The sequence below is a fragment of the Lissotriton vulgaris genome, chromosome 1_1 (genome assembly GCF_964263255.1).
Source record: "Lissotriton vulgaris chromosome 1_1, aLisVul1.2, whole genome shotgun sequence".
In the NCBI taxonomy this organism is placed as follows: domain Eukaryota; kingdom Metazoa; phylum Chordata; class Amphibia; order Caudata; family Salamandridae; genus Lissotriton; species Lissotriton vulgaris.
The window spans coordinates 849,627,240-849,643,759 of record NC_141685.1 but is presented as its reverse complement, the minus strand read 5'-3'; the positions used below and the strand labels follow the sequence as shown (position 1 = coordinate 849,643,759).

The 16,520-nt window shown below is 46.1% G+C and overlaps 1 protein-coding gene across 1 annotated transcript in view; it reads left to right on the top strand.

Annotated features, from left to right (window-relative positions):
- The window catches only part of KIF14 (kinesin family member 14), a 625,766-nt gene that overhangs the window by 263,336 nt on the left and 345,910 nt on the right, over positions 1–16,520 (top strand). The window contains exons 16-17 of the mRNA XM_086957758.1: positions 2,439–2,599; positions 5,827–5,974. Coding sequence (XP_086813884.1) covers positions 2,439–2,599; positions 5,827–5,974 — 309 coding nt within the window. The remainder of the gene's footprint in view (positions 1–2,438; positions 2,600–5,826; positions 5,975–16,520) is intronic.

Genomic DNA, 16,520 nt, shown 5'->3' with positions numbered 1-16,520 from the left:
AGTGTGTTCACTCGACGTGTTTTTGCCTTATCTCATCTGGCTGCAGTTTCTCTGCTGTTTTGGCTGCTCTTTTATCAAATATGCCTGCATTATTTGAAAAATGTCCTGAGTGCTCCAGAAAAAAAGCAAAATCGGATCCTCACAGTGTGTGCATCCTGTGCCTGCCTTCTGCCCATGTTCCTGAGGAGTGTGATATCTGTATGAAGTTCCCTTAAAGGACCCTCAAGGTCAGGGAGAAGACCAGGCTCCAAGGCTTGGAGCTGAGAAGGCAGCAAGGACAAGGTGGATCTGGGCATGAAGGGGCTCCTTCCTCTGGCCGTGCGTCGGACTCTGGGGGGCTCCCCGGTAAAGAAAAGGCCAGAAAACGCCACCGGTCTCCACTCGGCATCGAAAGGAATGACCACAGTCTGTTCCCCGTCTTCCCGGGGCTCCGGGTCAAAGCGGCGTCGACGTTCGACGTCGAGGGGACTGACGTCGAGACCTTCGACGAGGTCGACGTCGAGGACTGGTTCGTCGTCGAGCTATCATCGTCGAGAGTGGTCAAGACGCCGGCGCTCGCCGTCGAGGCAACACCGCCGGTCACAATCGGCGTCGACACGCAAGTCAGTGACGTCAAGACGAAGAGATCGCCGTCGTCGAGGAGACGATCGACGTTGAGGCACCGCTCGTCGACGTCAAAGAGACGGCCATCGACGCCGAGCAGACGCTCGTCGGCATCGAGACGACGTTCGTCGACATCAAGGAGATGTTCGTCGACGTCAAAAGGATACTCAGCGTCGAGGAGGAAGACTAGACGTTCTAGGACTAGGACGGATCTTGGTGGGGTCGCTCGACTACAGTTTCTGATAGACTGATCCCCGCCTGTAGGTGTGATTCAGGACCAGAGCCCAACCCATGGCGCAGAAGCTTGAGGGAGCTGTAGTTGTTTGCTCCCTGGGACTCCATTTGGGTTAATCTCCCTTCAATTTGAGTTAACTTGAGTAGAAGGGGCCTCAGAAGGGCGGAGACCTTGTTTACTAATTTCTTCCATGTATCCTCATCGTTCATCGGTGGGGGCAGGGTAGAGGGAGTAATGATACTCGGTCCAGTTTCATTTGGAACATTCCCCCTTGATTTGACAGGTCAAGTAACTTTCACAGGCTTTTGCGACTGTGGTCCACCACCCTTTCTTCTCTTAACTGGTTATTCAGGATTAGTATCCAGCTGTATTTGCGAGGCTGAACCCCTAGTAGATTTTTTTTTGGGTAATAGATTTCACAGTAGGGAATTCTTCAGGGACAATCGCCGTATGGGCTCGTGGTTCAGTTAAAAAGAGGCTGTGTGGGGGCATTGTCCATACTTTGACCCCCTAAAGAGGTGCGCTTGTGGAGCATGGGCTCCAATGATAGGCGCCGTTCAGTTAATTCTATTTCATGGGTAAGACCAGATCTGGCCATTGTTAAAAACACATCAAGGCTTCCCGCTACTCCTCAACCCCTATGCTCGCTCTAGCCATTATTTGAGGGAGTATTAAAGTTAATGGTAATAAAAACTATATGCACAGTACCTTGCTAGAGTCACTGTTAGAGAGGGAGCCCAGCCCAGCCCAGCCCAGCCCAGCCCAGCCTCTGACGGGTGTGGACGGGCCTACCCTTAGCCCGGACGCATCCCCAGGTGCGACCCGCACTGCAGGTCTGCGTCACACCTTAATGGCGTTTCTTTTGCCCAGGTAGGTGACTGGGGACAGAATCCCCCAACAGAATCCCGTCTAGAACCCGCACAGGCTCCTCTCCTCTGCCCCCCAGCGGCTACACACGCTGCATGTCTGCGTCCCCCCTAAATGGTGTTTATTCTGCCCAGGTGAATGACTGGGGACAGAATCCCTTAGCAGAATCACGTCTAGAACCGACTCAGGCTCCTCTCCGCTCATTTTGGAGGGAAAAAACTGTAAAAATATTTGAAACAGAAAATGCATGTTTCTTTACTATCCCATAACCGACCATATTTGCTACTTGGTGGACCTCATGCACTTAAGGGGTTATGACTGTGAAAACAATAACAATAGCACGTGGTGAAACTATTGGATTATGTTCCTTCACTTGTTGCTTATCGTTCAGATGGCTGCAAACATGCAAATATTTTATATTGATTTAATGTGGATCAATGTGCTGTTTAATCATCCTGCTGGGTACATCCACTAGACTGATCTATGTCTCTAAAGGGACTTCAAGATAATTCTTTGAGCCATCTACAATTGGTTTAAAGTGCCTCATAAACTTCCTGTTTTTCATTCTAAAGAATGTCTCAAATAATTGTGTATTTTAGGACATAAAACCTAGGAGAGATTCTTTTCATGGTCTGGTAGCATGATCTATATATTTTTTTATATTTCGTTTTTTTAGATCTTCTGTTTTATGTCCTTAACTAACTGTATGACTGTATGACATTTTATTTTACAGGGAGACCGTGTGATTCTTGGCGGGGACCATTACTTCAGGTTCAATCACCCAGTGGAGGTGCAAAAAGGAAAAAGAGCATCTTGTGGGTCTGCACTTTCAAGTGATGGTATCAAAGATTTTGAATTTGCTAGAAACGAATTGCTAGATGCACAGAGATCACAGTAAGTGTTGCTGTTCAATGTACAAGACAATACAGTTTCCTCTGAACTATATATTTGCACCTTGTGTCTATGATTAGTTATTAACTCATCTTGTTGGTAAATTGCCATATAGGCTGTTTAGAAAACATTTTTTCCTTTAATACATAATGGAAATAGAATATTGGTTATTAGCATCCTAATAACAAACCTCCAGTACAAAAAAATAACTAATTTAGATTGAATTCATTTTCTCATCCATCAGAATTGTTTTGCTTTTGAAAAAATTAGCATTTTTGAGAAAAATGGGGTGTCTGTTTTAACTGTATAGTAAGTAATATTAAACTATGGTACTGTAAAGATACCTTTTCACATATATTGAACACATCTAAAATCTAAGGGATTTACAAAAGTAAAAAACGAACATAACAGCTGACCAAGGTCAAGAACTTAAATTCCGCTGTGTGCGCTGTGTGCCGGTTTTAAAAACTTAAATTCCGCTGTGTGCCGGTTTTAAAAACAAACAACTTTAATAAAAAGAAGACTTTTTGTACTATGTATGTGTTTCCTGACTGACTTCAATCAGAGTGCGCCTTCCTTTCTTGTGGACTATCTCTAAAATCTAGTCTAGTTGCTTGCAAAGTACAAATTACTTGATGAGCTTTCTTTCCAGTCTTTTTAGCATGTTGTTGCCATATTGTTTCTTCATCTTTGCGCTCTTTATGCATTTGATGTCAAACATTGATCAAGACTGCTCAAAAACAAGCTTAGGCAATTTTAACCCTCAATTCATATAGACCCCACATCCCTTTTCCTTAAAAAGTGCTCCCTCGCAAGGAAAAAGGTCATAGCATGCCAGATCCTCAAAGGATTAGGTGGAACTTGATGATGTAGCATGTCACTGAATAGCATTTAGTGAGTAAGAGTTCCTTTTAAGAAAAATGTTTTTCTCCTAGAACGAGTGTGCTCATTAACATGATCCAAGGTTGATTCTCTTTTGATCGATACATACTATAATTCAATGCCTTATACTTTGTTGTGCAAGCAATAGCATCATTTGTAAATTCGCTGACACTCTAAATCAGCAGTTCTTAACATTTTGGCTTCTATGGACCCAAATTGAATCATTACTAGAATCCCTGGACCCCAACTGAGTCATCATTGGAAGCTGGCAAACCCGCTTAAGCAACATCAATGATTTGAACCATATAACAGTGCACAAAAATACAAAAACAAGTGTACACCCCATAAATGCTCAACTATTGAAATATTTCGTTTAATTTACTCAAATGTAGAAAAAAAGTTTCTCTATTTGTATATAGTTTATTCATTTTAAAGTATTAATTTGAATTAATTTTGTAAAACTGTTGTGGATAACCTGAGTAGGCCTTATAGGACCCAGGGGTGCTCGGACTACAGGTTAAGGGACACTACTTTAAAGAACACTTTTGCTTTGTTTAGTATTTTAATGAACAACAAATAAAGCTGCTTGAAACCAACATATAAAGAATCCTGTTTTTATTTATTGAGCATTTTAAGTAAATTGGGATATTGTAAATAGGAAATGAAGAATATATGAAAAGGATGCTAGGAGAGGGGAATTAGGACTTCTAATATTACAAGTGGTCGTATATCTTTAGGACGAGCGATCTACAATTGCACCCAAGGATTTTGGCCCTATGATGTTCATTCCTCTGTAACGGAAGTTTCAATAGACTGTGTTGTGATTGTGCAAGTAAGAGCAGGGGTTGAAACATGAAGAGGGTTTGATATTAAAAGCAGGGATGAGTTTGAGACTTGTCTGGGGTCCCTTAACAGTAAATGAATTGAGTAAGTACTGATGAAACCCTGTAAACATTATAGGGAAAGTCTAGAATTATGTACAATCCATGTTAGTATGAAAGCCAGCCTAGTTGCTGCCTTTAAAGAAAGGTGTTCAACATTAAACGGCAGAAATCTCATTACAGAAGCATCCATTTGACCGTAGGTAGTTAGCTCAGATACTTCTAATGATTTTTGGAGGGTCACTGGTGACCGGTAAGGGCTTTTTCCAGCTGGAAACCATAACATCATCTCTGCATATTGATGCTTCAAAACAAAAATGATTTCTCTGCTTTGTAATGCTGGCTCCTTATATCCAATTGGTGCACACTGCCCATGCTTAGGCATGTGTTTTGCTGGACTCAATGTGGTCCATATTTTCCTAACTTGCCCCAGTCTGGGAGTACTTCTAGTGCCCTGATTCACTCTCGGGTAGGGAGTCACAATGCCTCCTCCCTGTGAGGTTGCACCACACTGGCCTTCTCCACTCCGTGTTCGCATTACCTTATAGCACTCTTATATAGAGTAAAAAGAGAACATTTATTGTTTAGTTTTCCCTTCTCCTGCCCTGATACCTAAAACATACTTTATGTAATGTCTCTCTACATGGGCTGTATCACCTGGCAGATAAAGTCACATAATACTCTGTATTTGTACGTCTTTTCTATTGTAATTAAATATTGTTATACATGTATTTATTTACATTGTTTATAGTTCACATATTATTTATCGTCAGAACATCAATTTGTGAGGCTTCAATACACTTTTATATCCCTTTAACCTTTGTGGCCTCTGAAAGTGGGGCTGCCATTGAAACATTCCAACAATCTTTCTTTTTTACCTCAATGCACTTTGAATATTTAATACTCTTCATCATGAGGCAGATATATTGTATGTGTGAAACCTATACAGACAATATATGTATTTAAAGCAATTTATCAAGGTTGTATACCCGCTGTTAGACAAAACATTGATAAATAAAATTCTCTTACTTTTGGAACATGATTGAAAGCTGTAAACACAGGTAAAGACTAGGATATTAATTATTATTTTAAGCCTCGTTTTTCTATACCGGTTTCTTTCAGTGCTTTTTTAAGGGCATATCACTTTGAATAGAAAAGATGAAAAAATAGTTTGGCAAGTCTTTCAAGTTGTTGTTGTTCTCCCAGTCCTATATCTTGATCTGATCTTCATATGAACACATTTAGGATAAAGAGGAACTCTGAACTGTCTTGCTGTACTTCAGTGGCCTTTCCATCATAAAGGCTGTTAAATCATATAATTTTTTTTTATTGAGGTCCTTACATAACCATATTTACGTTGTTCATTGTCAAACTCTGAAAGGTGTACTATTGATCTACACAAAACTAATTTAAATGTGTGGATATGATTATATTGATTGAAATGCGTTTCCCCACCATTTCTCTTAGACTCGAAGCAGAAATTGAAGAGGCCCGACTGAAAGCCAAAGAAGAAATGATACAGGGTATCCAGATAGCAAAGGAGATGGCACAGCAAGAACTTTCTGAACAAAAAACTGTATATGAAAGCAAGATAAAATCTCTGGAAGCCCAACTGGCAAGTTACTGTTACCACATATCTTTAGTCATGTTATTCAATGTTTGTGGTTGCAATTGGTCTAGTATTGACCATCTCAGCTTCTCTGCCAATAGTGTATCAAAATGGTGAGCTGGTTCTTTGCCAAGTAAACATTATTTTGCTGGTTTCCACCTTTTATGTCATTATGAAAGGAGACATGAATGTTCAGAAAGTTACCCTTTTGGAAATATTGGAGAAAGCCCAATTCGGGGCTGGAATGTGAACGCCACAGATGAGTACCTCCTGTAGCAGAAATGGACCCCATTGCAACCCACAATCCTGTAGTCGTTCTGAAGTCTGGCCCTTTCCTTTCAGGGCAACTGCTATCTTTAAATGTTAAATTGACATGTTGTTTATTCTCTGAAGGAAAAGAGCTCTACAAGAGCATGTTTGCATGCTATGGACCAAAGCCCTGTCCTCCTGCCAGTTGGTGTTTTACTTTAGATGAGTGACGTCTCTGTAAGAATTAATATTTTTTCACCTGTCTTCACTGGCTGGTTAAATATATATGGAAACCCGGTATTGACAAGGGGTCCTCATTATGAATGCTGTAGGATACGGAGAGGTAACAATACAACCGACAAATATACATACCGATGATCCAGTGTTTACTGTGTGCAGTATTACCTCTCCAGTATGCGTTTGGCAACTCAAAGTTGAGGTTAATGTGCCCAATCCGAGCTATAAAGCTCAGGAATCTTGCGGTGTTTCCTTGCATACATTTCACCAAGTGTATTATGCAAGAATTTGAGCAAGAAATACTTTAAATATTTTCACACTATTTGTAATCCTTATTTCATAATCAAACTGTGTTTTGCATCTGTATCTTGATCTCTGGCCCGCAGCAGAACGAGGATGGTAAGACAGCAAATCAGGCCCCCTTTGCTAGTGCTTCTTCCCTAAAAACGTTACCCTAGTTGGCCCTTCAGGCCCCCTATAAGACCCTAGTAAAAGTTGCCTGAGTACCAAGGCATTGGGAATGAAGAGGGTCCCCTAGGGAGCCCTCACCTAGGCCTTGCAGTCTGCCACTGCAGCATGCATGGCCTGGAGCAGACAAAATGCTAAAGTTGACATGGCACACTCCCTGTGTGCCATGCCATCTACCACTGCTATAGGTAAGTGTAAAGAAAAACAAGGGAGACCCTACTCACATGGAACCAGGGTAAGTAGTCCATGAACAGAAACAATGGTACCTGTGGAAAGTGTAATTAATAACAATAGAAAATACACCCAATGGCAATAGGAAAGGGTTATGTAGATGTCCAAAAGAAAAGAAAAAACCATATACCACACAATGTTTGTAATATCAACAGTTTTTTATACATAAATCATCACGTTTGAATTCAAAAGAAGTGCATCGTGTCCCCAGTGAACATGGAACCTACAGGAATTGTGACATAGGAAAGTGGTTTCCAACAATAATAAAGTCGACCATCAAAAGTAATGTACAATGAACACAGCCTCCTAAATTAGTAGTAGGGACTGGTGAATGGTTCGCTTTAGGTTTTGTCAACGGCGTTTCGAGCCCCTTAAAAATAAGCGGTCTCTTCTGGACCTAGTGATGTAGGGACATATGAGAAGGAGGTTGTCGCTATCAGAGTGACATTAGTGCACCACAAGGAAGTGAAAAATGTAGGAAGGGTACTCCCTTGGGACCCAGCCAGGCACCCAGTGAGGAAGAAGACTGACAGCCTAGGTATATGCAATGATCTGTAAACCCACTACAATTAGGGTTTTGGGTTTTCAGGATCGGTGGATAGAAGTTACACAACAGTCCGTGTAATTGTGCAAGTCTCTGCACTCGAGTAATCTGGGCTTGGTACGACGATTTGAAAAATGCACCCACTTGCACCAGCGGGGGGGAACTGAAGTGCGTCAATAGACAGAAGTCTGTATAGTGTAATGGACTCTTGCTCTCGAAATCAGCATTTACACGTCAATCCGTGTTTCGTCGTGTGAAACTAATCCGACTGGATACAGAAACCGCATACGTCGGCAACCGCTAAGCGTTGAAAATAAAGATCCGCACAAGTCTGTCTCCACTTGTGAAATGCCGTGTGAGGTCTGCCAGCCTCCGGAGGGGTTGAGGGAGGGGCTGTACAGGTTGCTAAAGGAAGACACCAGGCAGCCAGAGGTCAGGTGGATGAGGCTTCCCCAAGCCTATCTGGTTTATTGGGGTGGAATATGGTGGAAAAGACCGTTCTGGAGTCACAAGGTCAGAAATAAAGAAATAGGTGACTCCAAGTAACTGAAATAGTCCCTGGGGCTATCAATATCCATGAAGGGACCTCCTGGTGGCTTTTTCTTCTCTTTTGGACTTCTACATAACCCTTTCCTATTGCCATTGGGCTCTTCCGACCCACCCCGACGCTCTCGCGACGCGGCCGGGGGTTCGTGTGAACCACCCACGCGGCTCTGACGGAGGCGCGGGCGCCACATCCTGCCCCACACCTTTCGGTTCCTGGGCACGATGCAACGCCTGAGGAGGTCGAGCGGTACCTCATGACCATTAGGTCCCTCCCTCTTCCGCCGAGTTCCGCGGCGCCATCGGGCCCAGAGGTCCTGGCTGGGGGGGTCTAGCGGGTCGGGTGTTTCGGTCCCGGCGCCTCAGACCCCCACTGGGTCCGCTTCCGGATCCGGGTCGTCGCCGGTCTACCTCACGACTTCACCCACGCCGGCCCCGAGGGTGTAACCCCTGGCGCTGCCTACGGGCGACGCCGTCCCTAATCCTACCCTCGATTCGGCGCCGGAGCGGTGCCGCTGCCCTCCGCTCTCGACGTCGTTTGGAAATTTTTATCGCCACGAACCGGCCCCATCCTTTGAACCTGAATATCAGGTGATGGTTGACGAAGGGGATTGGGAGGGATCTGTGGACCCTCTGGCACAGGAGTGCCAGTCTCAACAGTACTGGACATGTGAGCTTGGGGATGCCAGTGGACTGGACACTTCGCCAGACACTGGTTTTGTCTCCCCTCCAACCATGGCTACGGAGGAGGGGGAGCCTACAGTGTAGTGTTGACGCGGGCGGCCAAGGCCTTGAGCCTGGAGCTCCCCGTCGCGGCGGTGAGGACTAACCTCCTCACTGAGGTCCTTAAACCGCAGTCAAGCTCGGCTGAGCCTCTGCTACCGTTTAATGAGGCCATGTGTGACGTTCTTTTGGGCACCTGGTCCAGGCCCGCTACAGGTCCGCCTGTGGATAGGAACGTGGCCAGACGCTACCGTCCGCCTCCGGTGACCCTTGCTTCTTGTCCACCCACCCCACCCCCGAGAGCCTGGTTATCCAGGCCTCCACTTCCCAGACCGCATTCCCGACAGCTCCGCCCGATCGGAATCCAAGAGGTATGAACAGTTTGGTAAGAAGGTGTTCTCGTCCCTGAGTTTGGGACTGCGGTCAGTCAATACCGCATGCCTCTTGGGCCGCTACACCCACACTCTGTGGGACACGGTCGCGGACGTGCTGCCACAATGTCCAGAGGAGGTCTGGGCTAAACTCGCCCAAGCCCTTGCGGAGGGTCGAGATGCGGCACGCTACTCCATCCGGTGTGGGCTGGATACCACAGACTAACTGGGCAGAGCGATGGCAACGACGGTGACTGTTCGACGCCACGCCTGGTTGAGGACCGCCAACTTTTTGGCTGATGTCCAGGCCACACTTCTGGACATGCCGTTTGATGGCCGTCGCCTCTTTGGCGACAAGGCAGACCATGCGCTTGAGCGTTTTAAGGACTCCAGGGCTACGGCCAAGTCCTTGGGCCCCTCGGCCCCACGCCAGCAAAAGGGTGCCTTTCGCTCCTTTCGTGGCCAAGGAAGGGGCGCTCCCACATGTGCTACCAGCCACGCGCCGCAGACTAATACACAGCGTGGTGGCGGCCGTGGAAACCGCCGTGGCGGCGGTCAGGGACAACGGCGCGGCCAGTCCACACCTTCCCCTGCAGCATCCGCCTCAAAACCCTCCTAGTCCGCGCTTTCAGGCCCATGTGACGCCAGTGGGGGGCAGGGTTCGCCATCCCCACTTCCACTGGCGCACTGTCACGTCGGACGTCCTTCCCCTGCAGCATCTGCCTCAAAACCCTCCTAGTCCGCGCTTTCAGGCCCATGTGACGCCAGTGGGGGGCAGGGTTCGCCATCACCACTTCCACTAGCGCACTGTCATGTCGGACGTGTGGGTGCTGCAAATCGTCCAGAGGGGCTACTCCCTCCCCTTCGAGACGACCCCTCCAGCCATGCCACCGCAATACAACCGCGTGTCGGGGGATCATTTGCAACTTCTGCAAGAGGAAGTTACGGCCCTCTTGGCCAAGGGGGCCATCGAGCGCGTTCCTGGGCCAGAAGTAGGGTGTGGTTGTTACTCCCACTACTTTGTGGTACCCAAGAAGGGCAAAGGGGGCCTACGCCCTATCTTGGACCTACGGAACGTCAACGGCTTCCTTCGGAAGGAGAAGTTCAAAATGCTGACATTGGCTCAGGTCTTAGCTGCCCTGGACCCAGGAGACTGGATGGTAGCGTTGGACTTGCAGGACGCCTATTTCCACATCCCCGTCCTGTCGGCCCACCGGCGCTACCTGCGGTTCACAGTAGGCCACGAGCACTTTCAGTTTACAGTGCACCTCTTAGGCCTTACCAGCGCCCCACGGGTTCACGAAGGTGATGATGGTGGTCGCAGCTCATCTGCGCAGGTTAGGGGTTTCAGTCTTCACCTACCTCGACAACTGGTTGTTGAAGGCAGGCTCGCACCAGACAGTCGTCAGCCACCTCCAGACAACGGCAGACCTCCTGCACCAGCTGGGGTTTTCCATCAATGTGCCGAAGTCACACCTGTGCCCCTCTCAGAAGCTCCTCTTCATTGGAGCGGTCCTCGACTCGGTGCGGTTTCGGGTTTATCCTCCCGAACAGCGTGTCCGGGATATTCAGGCTCAGATTCCAATCTTTCAGCCTTTATCCCGGGTCTCGGTCAGGTTGACGCTGCGGCTTCTGGGGCTGATTGCCTCCTGCATCCTTCTGGTGCATCACGCCAGGTGGCGGATACGGGCTCTGCAGTGGGACCTGAAGTTTCAGTAGGCCCAGCATCACGGCAACCTGTCCGACCATGTCATGATCTCGGAGGGCACTGCGAGACAGCTGCAGTGGTGGCTCACGGACCGCGATTGGGTCAGCGGCAGATCCCTCTGTCTTCCCCAACCGTAGCATGTAGTTGCGACGGACGCGTCCCTCGAGGGCTGGGGAGGCCACATGGGAGAGGCGGACATCAGAGGCATCTGGTCTCCGGCGGAGTCCCAGCTCCATATCAACCTTCTGGAGCTTCGGGCGATTCGTCTAGCACTGAAGGCATTCCTCTCCTCTGTCCAGGGGAGTGTAGTGGAGGTGTTCACGGACAACACCACCGCCATGTGGTATTGCAACAAACAGGGCGGGGTGGGGTAGTGGACCCTATGCCAGGAGGCTCTGCGCCTCTGGCAGTGGCTGGAACGTCAGGGCGTGACGTTGGTGGTTCAACACCTGGCAGGTTCTCTGAATGCCAGGGCGGACGAGCTCAGCCGAAGGTGCATGATGGATCACGAATGACGTCAAAGAGGAAGAGAGGCTCCACCGTCTGGACGCAAAACGTGCGCTCTCTTACTATCTGGATCGAACACGCCAGTCCTAGAGGATGACCAACTCTTTGTTGGTTACTTGGGCGCTAAGAAAGGACGGGCGGTGCACAAGCGGACCATCTCTCTGTGGATCGTGTTGTGCATCCAAGCGTGTTACTCCTTGGCTAAGAAGGAACCTCCTGTTGGGCTAAGGGCCCACTCCACTCGGGCCACGGCGACTACTACTGCCCTGAGCCGGGGCGTCCCCATGCAGGACATTTGTCAGGCAGCTACGTGGGCCTCGCTGCACACGTTCGCGAGACACTACTGCCTGGAATGCCAAGTCCGGAGGGATGGCTTCTTTGGCCGTTCCGTCCTCCTGGACTTACTGGTGTGATTATTGGTTCGCAGACCCACCACCGGGGTTGGTATTGCTGGGGAATCTATTCTAAGGTAAGGAATCTATCACTAACGTGTCTCTTTCAGATACACAAGTTACTACTTGTGTAACAATATATCTGTAAGAGACATTAGTTAGTGATAGATTCCTTACCGACCCACCCATCCTCCCCGTTCTGCGAACCGATATTTAGGAATAAGGTCATCCCCTTTCAGGGCCCTAGTTTCATGGCACCAGTGTTGGTTCTATCATGGCTCTGCGTATCTGGCGCGGAAAAGCTGTGTATGAGAACTGACGTCAGCGCGCGAGGGCGGTGTCTAAGTACTCAGACGTCATTCCCGCGCTAATGACGCCGATGACTGACGCGGAGCCGCGGACGACGCCTACCGACACGCAGGGGTATTGCTACGCAAAAGTTTCCGTATCCAGTCTGACGCCTGGGGATATTCTAAGGTAAGGAATCTATCACTAACTAATGTCTCTTACAGATATATCGTTACACAAGTAGTAACTTGTGCATATGCCCCCTACAATATTGGGGTCTATTCCTTAATGTTGTAAGTGCCAGGGAAGCCATCGAGAGTGCATGGACATAGACAACTTGAGTCCCACAGCACCATGATGGCTTGACTGTACACAGGAGTGTTTGGTATCAAACTAATCCTCACAATAAATCCACACTGATGCCAGAGTGGGATTTATTGTACCTGTATTACCGACCCTGGTGTGGACACTGACTAGCTTTAGGCAGCCTGCCAAACACACACGCACATGCACACGCACACGCACATGCACACGCACATGCACATGTACACGCACGCGCACACACACACACGTTTCTGGACCCCTTGGTGGGGAACCTCTGCTCTCTCGGACTAGAATCCATGCACATCCTGGGCAGAGGTCTCGCACCTTTGTTGCAGGTTGTAAGCTGGCTTACAGACTCTTGCTGACAGCAATTCTACCCTCAGGGAGATGGCCTGAATGATCTTTGTCAGGCTAGCAAGAGTGGAGATAATTCCCTTTTTTTGGAAGGTGGTAAACAGGCCCTACCTTGGGCATATGTCAGGTCCGACAATGTGTCTTCATATATCCGAAGAACAATATGTCAACCATTTTAAGGGTGTCTATAATCAAAGTGAGGGTGGGCAGGGTGTGGATAGTACAGTAGTGGTCACCCAGGGCATCTTGGCATTATCGAGCAACAAAGCCTCGGGTCAGGTTGAATTCTTCCAACCCTATTTTGGTCCAGTGTGAAGATCTGGGGGCCCCTTTTGACTCTGGTTTTAAACTTGGCCGCACAGGAGGGGTCGCCTCCCTCATGGTCTACGGTGGAAATTGTGCCTGTATTTAAGAAGGGGGGATAAGGACAATCCCCAATGTTACCGTCCCATATCATTAATAGACCCAGTAGTGAAGGTCTTGGGTAGAGTCCTCCTCAATAGGCTACTAGAATGGTCTACTTCGGACCAATGTATGAATCTTCATCTCATATTCAAGAAATACACAGTTGCCTGGTCTGAATCCCTTTATTTAGTTTTTATGGATCTCATGTCTGCCTTTGATGGGGTCAATCGTGTTAAACTCTGGGCTATGGTCTTACAGATGGGGGTGGATCCGAACACTGTGGCCTTTTTAGCCAATTAACATGATGATACCACCGCCTCATTGCGGCTTTCACAGGGTGTAGCTCGCACCCAGTCCTTTTCTACAAGAAGAGGTGTACAAAAGGGGTGTATTCTTGTGCGATTTTTGTTCACCCTATATGTAAATGGGCTGGAGCTTGCCCTTCTATCTGCTTAGGCTGATTGACTGAAGGTGGGTACCAGACCCCTTCCCGTGCCGTTATATGCCGATGATGAAGTCCTCATGGCTCGTACGGCCAGGGGTCTGGACCTACTCTTGGACAAGTTTGTCTTTTTCATGGGGAGTTTGGGCTTATCTGTTTGTTTTTCAAAGTCGCGTGTTATGGTTGTTCGCCAACGTCATACCATCTCTAAAACCTTTAAAGTGGCCCTTCATACCCTTAGCAGAGACTCTGTGTTCCCATATTTAGGGGTGCTATTTGATGCAAAGAATAACTGGAATCCCCTCATATAGAGATAGAGATCTGAGTTTCTTAAATCCACTGGGACGGTTTTTAGTTTTGCATGTTGACTGGGATCTTGGTCCCCGAGTGTCTTACTAAACATTTATCTGTCCCTGCTGAGGTATGGAAGCAAGTTTTTTTTTTTTAAAGATTTATAAATTACAAGTAGCAGAAAACCTGCTTTTACGATGAGTAGTGCAGGTTCCTCAAAGCAGGATACTTCAAAGCACCCCTGCAGTCTCTGTGCATGCAGAGCTTGGGTTTAGTCATATAACAGACATAGTGGCTCTTGGCCTACTACTGTGATAGGTTAAAATCTTGTCAAGGGAGAAGCTGAAGCTCAATCAATTGATTCTAATGGATTGCATAGCCCTTGACCAAGCATATAGAATCCCCTGGCTATCGTATGTTAAGGCAGCCTTTACTTTGCTTGGGAGATCAATATTTTTACTGCAGCCCTTTCTTTGTCTTCTCTGGATTTCAGTGATTTCAAAAGGTTGTTCAGTGAGCGTGCTCAATTAGCAAGAGAACAGATTGACTGGAATTGTAAGTGTGCTACTTGCTTGTTTAACCTCGATATTGTCTTCCCTATAGGATAACATTGAACTATGCAGAAATTGTTCTACGTGTCGATTTTTGAAAGTGAAAAGTATTTATATTTAAAAACCCTATTGCGAAGATCTTGGTCCTACAATAAAATACAAACAAATCTTATTTTTCTAAAATTGGTGTGGATTTCTTTTTTGAGTTGTGTGTCCGTTATTGGTCAATGTTGTCTTCCACTCCTCTGTTTTAGGCCTAAGGCTGCTCGTCCTCTTTATCACAAATATAGTACTTTGGGTTTTACATTGAGCCCTTTACACTTTTGGGGAGCCCCTGAACTCTGTGCACGGTATAACCACCTAGTAGCTTACAATATACAAAGCCAGCTTCCTACATCCGTTGTCATCTTTTCTTGCATAAAGATGGCTTAGACATTTATAGTACTAGAAGTAATTAAGAATTGATTACTCAAGACTTGGTCAAATAAAACACAACAAATTTAGTAGCAAAGCATATTCCTATAGTGCAAAATCTATGGAAGCCTTTTTGGTCAATGCAAAGCCGGAAGAAGTAAGTGAACCCATTTATAGTGAAAGGTTCTCTATATTGTTAACATACACATTCCATTATAAAACAAATGATGTGAAACTTCAAAATAGTGCAGACTGCGCAGCTCCCTGTGAAAGGTGAGATAAATACAAATAAGAGGAATTCTTCGAGCATTTATATACTTGAGGTGACTTTACCTATTTATGGGAAAGAGCACTCTCTTATAGTTATATGCACCGTCTCAAAATGTTGACTTTAGACCTTATTAGAATGCATCAGTGGGTCTCATTAGGACTGTCAATACCACTGGTAATGTCATACAAATAGCCATTTAAGTGGATATTTAGCAGGTAATGTATCTAAAAACTGATGAACCAAATTCCACTTAAATTGAGTGGCACATCCTCAGTCAAAGGTTTTCCTTGCCATAGTTTCCTTGAGTGTTTGCCTATGAACTCTTCAGCATTTTCGAGTGAGAGAGAATAGCCTGTATGGATTTACCACTCCGAGCCTTTCGATTAGACTGTCTGGTTTAGCTCCTTTGATAAAAGATGGAACCCACAACCCTAGTGTACTGAAAAAAGAGATCTGGAATAAAGGTTTATCGCATCCAAGATTGGTTAGAATTGAGTCACTGAATCTGGAGCTAGGACAGTGTAGCTTGACGTTTTAAAGTAAAGTTTCAAATGTTATATTCCTCACCAGCCAAATAAATTTTCTTTCTCAACAGCTAGCGTGTTTTTGAGGGAGTTAGGGCCAAAATAAAATGGACTCGCTCTAGGGCTACTTTCCTTTACAAATTAGATAAAAATAGTAGATTAATTCTTGTTTCCTTGCCGATTATGGGGATCACATGGCCTTACTTCTCAACCAGGAGTTTTTAAATGAGATATCTAAGGTGCATAGTGTAGGGAGGACAAGAAGTATGTGAATGAAAAGCTATCTCTGATAAAATGTAATCATCATAAATCCCTTTTCATGACTTTTGATATTTCTTCCTGATTTTGCTATTAGGAGGTTATTACTTTTGATGAGTGTAGGAAGCTGGCTCTTTATGTGATACATCACTGATCTGATATAACGTTTAAATAGTGCAGGTGTTCCCTTACTAGTGGACAGGTGCTTGCTATGCAATCCCAAAGTGCTCTATTAGGGGGTAGTGTGGTCGAGCAGCCTTAGTCTTAACACAGAGGCGTGCAAGACATTCGCAAATACACATATGTCTCAAGAAGGAGATTCACACAAATGTATAAAAATAGCAAGTATCTTTATATATGTTTAGTCTTCAGAGAAAATACATTCATGTAAGTACGTTTTTAAATATAAATCCTTTTGCCTTTAAAAAGTGGAAACAGTGCAATTTCTGAGTTCCGC